Genomic DNA, 5,413 nt, shown 5'->3' with positions numbered 1-5,413 from the left:
TCCCTGGCATTAACAGAATAATGAAGCACTTGAGGATGAAAATGTGGCTGAGGTGCCCTGTGCTGGAAGCCAAGATGGAGAAGACTTCCATGGCCACCAAACTTTTTGTTGGTGCTGTGGTAGACAGAGACCAAGTTTATCCACACACTGAAGAACACCAGCAAGCTGAATCTCGGGATCTTGCCTTCATTGAATGTGTTAGGCAGGATCCTAGACAGAAAGGCCATAGTGTAGCTCCCAAGTGCCAAGGAGCAGAGGTTACTGCCAAGTGATTGGATTAAGGACCTTTTTTTTTTTTTCTTGCTTTCTTAAGCGTATCAAAGGAACTTGTTTATAAACACTAATAGTATTTTAATCATCTCCTGAGAGGCAAGCTCTTTTTCTGTTCTTAGTTCTCAGGAGGTAAGACTAAGCTTTCTAACATTCCATGGAAAATAAATGAAAATTTGAGATGAAAAAACTACATTTCCCATACTGCCTTTCTGAATATCATCCCACTGTTACAAACAATGTTACAGATTACTCTTCCTATGCTGCCTTTCAGGTACCATGCACTCTCATTTTCATTTATATGGTTTGTCTATGTGCTTTTGATTTTACCACGGGAGCTTTTTGAATCAATATTTTGCTCTTTTACCATGAAATATTTCTCTTCTCATTGAGCTGTCATTGATTGGTGTATCCTTCACTTAGCACTTTTTTCTCAAAGCAGGACATGTCCACCTGCCCTTGCACATTCAGATAGGAATCTTGGTGCCTGAAGCAAAATCCCTTATTCTAATTATTATTGATAGAAATTAAGAAAGAGAGATAAAGAATGAAGCCTAAATAGAGAGAGATTTATTCACGGAAGTCTCACTTTTCACTTGGAAATCTTTCAACCGCTTTACTTTCACTCCAGAAGATAGAATACGCCCATCTTCATGGTTCTACAAAACTGAAAAACTCCATTCCTGTGGGCCCCTCTACCACCCTTTGACCAAGACCTTGGTCCCTGAGCTTGGCACCATCTATGGGGGACACAGTCCCCCTTACACCCTAGGGTACACTAGAAAAAGGAGGAAGTGAGAAATATGTAAATAGAAGGATAGAGGGGAGAGAGACAGATAGAAACAGAATAGCTGAAGAGGGCCTGGATCTTTATCCACCAGCCCCTTCTGTATCTTCTAAAGGGCTTTTTAAAGGACTACTAGGGGGTACAGCAAGAAACCTCCCCCTAGTACAGCCAAATGCAGACCCTTCCAAATACCTGGTAACCATATATGTGGTGAATCTATCCCCTTATGCAGCTCTGCTGGGTAAAGTAAGCTCAGATCTCACTAGGAAAACTCTGTGGGCTCCCACATGCTGCTATGAACATAGTAGAGCAAGTGTTTTTGTGGTTTGAATGAGCATTCCTTGGGTACATGCCCAAGAGTGGTATCTTGGGTCTTGAGGTAGATTGATGTCCATTTTTCTGAGAAGTTGTCATACTGATTTCCAAAGTGTTGTACATGTTTGCACAAAAAAAAACCTAGAGCACATTCAGGTACTTTCAATTAGTATAGTGAAAGAACCAGTTTTTATTTAAAATCTTGACATCTGATTGTTTTTGGTAGCTATAAGGTGGTTAGTTATAACTGTCCAGTTGGCATATATGACCAAATATAGGAGCAAAATTTAAGAATTACACAATTTCAAAGAGGAAGAAAATTGCACATATGAAATATTTCTGTGGAAGCCCATTGTCAGGTTTCCTAGTAGCTTTACCCAGCAGGTCTGCATACAGAGGATGATTGGACACCAGGCCTGAGTGCAGGTGTCTGAGATGTTCTGCACTTGGCTGGGCTGGGGGGAGGTCTTTTCCTCCACCCCTTGGCATTTCTATAATACTCTAGGGCAGACAGAGTCAGGGCCTATAGGAATAGGTCCCAGGCCCTCTCAAGGCTATCCTGTAGTTGGAGAGTTCTTAAATCCTTGCAGAAGTCTGGTCCCTGTCAGTTGCCCTGTCCCCCCTCCCTCAGGGTCTGACCATTCAAAGGCAAAGAGCTTTTGAGAATCGGGGTGGAGGGGGAGGCAAAAAAGGCATCCTTTAAATCCAGTACAGTATACCAGTTGCGCTCTGGAGGTAAGGTACTCAAGAGGTTGTAAGGGTTGGGCACTGTAGGGTGAATGTCTATTACCCGGGAGTTTACTTCTCTCAGGTCCTGGACTGGTCTGTAGTCATCTGTTCCTGGCTTCCTTACCGGCAGGAGCGGAGTATTCCACTCTGATTGACATGGTTTCAGTATGCCCAGTTCCAGAAACATCTTGATGTGGGGTTTTATCCATTCTCGGGCTTCTCGACTAAGCGGGTATTGTCTTACTTGCACGGGTACCGCGGTGGGTTTGAGGGTGACCACTACCGGGGATTGCTCCTTAGCCAGCCCGAGGCCCCCTGTCTCTGCCCATGCGTTAGGGAACCTATGAATCCACTCCTCGTTGTACGGTGAAACAGTGGCTACAGAGGCTTTTGCCACCACTCCATACAGCCGGTATTCCTCAGCAGCTGGGAGTTCTTGCATGAGGAGATGGAGGTCCCCTACTTTCAGGTGGGCAAATTTTAATTCTGGGCCCCAAGAGGTAAAGGAGATCTGAGCTCCCAGTTTTGTCAGGAGGTCTCTGCCTAATAGGGGTGCCGGACAGTCAGGTAAGACCAGAAAAGAATGTTGCACAGTACCTTTTCCCAAGTTAACTGTTCTCTGGGTGGTCCAGGGTCTCTCTCTGCTTCCATTTGCTCCTTGGACCAGTGACTTTCGGGTAGACAGAGGGCCTAGTGGATGCTTGATGGCTGAATAGACTGCCCCCGTGTCCACCTCAAAGTCCACTGGGTTCCCCTCCACTTCAAACATTACCCGGAGTTCAGGGAGGGGGTCCGAACCCTGACTCCCTCAGTCCCCAAGGGCGAGGACCTGCCGGCCCTGCCCTTTCTGCTTCTTCGGGCATTCTCTGATCCAATGACCTTCCTCTTTGCAGTAGGTGCATTGATTTGGTCCCAAAGGAGGATGGGCTCCCCGACCTCCTCCTCCTCGCCCCCGTGGCCCCGGCCCATCTCTTACCGCGGCTGCAAGAATCCGTGTTAGATCCCGATTTTGGCGTTTTCGCTGCTCTTTTTCTTTTTCCTCTCTTTGTTTTTCTAACCAAGCCTCTTTTTCTTCCGCGGTCTCCCGCTTATAATAGACTTTTTCTGCCTCTTTAACCAGGTCCCTCAGGCTCAGCCCTTGTAACCCATCTAATCTTTGCAACTTCTGCCATATATCTGTGGCAGACTGCCCTATAAAGGCCATGCTCACTGCTCCCCTCAATTCCTCTGACTGTGGGTCAAAGGGTGTATACCTTCTATATGCTTCCATGAGTCTCTCAAGAAAGGCAGAGGGGGTCTCTTCAGGCCCTTGAAGAACCTCGCCTACCTTAGCCGAATTAGTGGGCCTTCTGGCCACTGCACGAAGACCTGCCATTAGAGTCTGGCGATAGAGGGACAGATGCTCCCTACCTTCCGGAGTATTCAGATTCCACGTTGGGCGCCGCAGGGGAAAGTGCTCATCAATGAGATTGGGGAGCTGAGTTGGCCGCCCGTCCGGTCCAGGGACCAACTTCCTAGCTTCCAGGAGGATGCATTCCCTTTCTTCTGTGGTGAAAAGGACCTCCAGAAGTTGCTGGCAATAGTCCAACGTAGGCTGGTGGGAAAACATGACGGACTCTAGGAGTCCAGTTAGGCAGGAGGGGTCTTCAGAAAAGGGTGGGTTATTATTCTTCCAGTTATATAAATCTGAGGAAGAAAATGGCCAGTATTGGAGGGCAGGCATGTCTCCTCCAGCCCCATCATCAATAGTTCCCCCAACGGGGTGTAGGGGCAGTGTGACTGCCAGTGGGGCCTCATCATGAGGGTGTGCCCTTCTCTGGCAGGTGCCCTGTGCAGGCCCCGAAGGGGAGACTGGATCCTGCCCCCGCTGGTGGCGGTGGCAGCGGCGGCGATCTGTAAGGTGGTGGGGGGTCTAGGTCAAGAGAAATGAGATCAGCCTGAGACTCTGGCAGGGGTGCAGGTGTCGGGATCAATGGGGGAGGGGAAGATTTAGGTGAATCAGAGGTTTTGGTTAGAAGGAGAGAGGTATGATCAGTAGGTGGTGCAGATGGGCGGACCTGAAATGACCGGACCCACTTAGGCGGGTCCACCACTAAATCTTCCCAGACGCAGATATAGGCTTGTTGGTCCGGATGCCCATGTGAACCTGGAATGAAGATTTTTTGTTTGACTGCTCTAATTATATTAAGATCAAAAGTACCATCTACCGGCCACCCGACTCCAAAGGTGGGCCATTCAGACGAACAGAAAGTCTGCCACTTCCCTTTCCTCACCCAAACCGCCAGGTTCAATGCGCGGTCCGTCACTGCCGACCAATGAGAGAGGGTTAGGGACAAAGGGGTGGAGGCAGACTTGGCGGCCGACTGTCCCACTCCAAACAAGTAGATACTGACACAGAAGGACACAAAGATAGAGACACAACACACAAACAAGACAAGCCGGCAAAATGGTAGGGAAAATGAAGCCAAAAGATTGTCTATTGCCCCGGGCCGTCTGAAAAATCTCCTAGACAAAAGGGAATCAGACGGGGCCCCTGTCTCAGGGTCCCCACACTCCAGAGCATCCTCCAGAGCTGCAGCCTGTGGGTTCAGGACACGTCTGTCCCCCACTGTCCAAGGGTCCTCACAGGCTGCTTGAACAGCTGCTTCTCTGCCGACTCACCACTGTTCTTACCAATCTCGGTGGGACCTCCAGATGTTAGGGTCAGCGTACAAAACAGAGAGTTTCACTCCGATATCGGGTCACAAATGAAGCTTTATTTTTTTAGGCACGAGGCTTGTGGGACACCAGCATGAGGAGTAGCTGGTGACCCCAAGTTTAAGGCTCACAGGCCTTTTATGAGGCAGTTCTACCAGGGCAGGGGAGTGGGGTCACCCAGAGTGTAGACACCTCAACACCAGATGTCTCCACGGTATTTTCTCAGAGTCTGGGTAGGTAAACGAATTCTAAGCTTATCTAGCAAGGGGTTATTTGGCAAGCATTCTTCTTAAGCAATTCATCTTGCAAACACAACCCCAGGGGTTATTTGGCAAGCATTCTTCCCAAGCAATTTATCTTGCAAACACAACCCCAGGGGTTAATTGGCAAGCATCCTGTTAGCACAGCATGGTGGGCTAAATTTTCTGATATGGGACGTGGGGGCAGAGTGCAATATTTCCCACTGAATCTGCAATTAGCAGAGCTAGTGGGAGGGGGGCCTTGTTTCCCTTACAATGGCCTTTCAGAATCACCTGTGATTCACTAAAGGGAAAACCACAAACTTCTTAGAATAGCAAAAGTTTTATTAAACTTTAAAAATCCTCCCTGCATTGA

At 48.3% G+C, this 5,413-nt stretch overlaps 1 protein-coding gene across 1 annotated transcript; it reads right to left on the bottom strand.

Annotated features, from left to right (window-relative positions):
- Positions 1-2,609: 2,609 nt before the first annotated feature.
- Positions 2,610-3,809, bottom strand: LOC118572344 (the record flags this gene model as incomplete). Its single annotated transcript, XM_036171902.1, is given in 1 exon segment — positions 2,610-3,809. A coding segment is annotated over 1 exon segment (1,200 nt), but the record flags the coding sequence as incomplete, so codon positions are not given.
- Positions 3,810-5,413: the final 1,604 nt, after the last annotated feature.

The sequence above is a fragment of the Onychomys torridus genome, chromosome 22 (genome assembly GCF_903995425.1).
Source record: "Onychomys torridus chromosome 22, mOncTor1.1, whole genome shotgun sequence".
Taxonomy (NCBI): domain Eukaryota; kingdom Metazoa; phylum Chordata; class Mammalia; order Rodentia; family Cricetidae; genus Onychomys; species Onychomys torridus.
The sequence above is the reverse complement of the archived record's forward strand: the minus strand, read 5'-3'. Positions and strand labels throughout refer to the sequence as shown.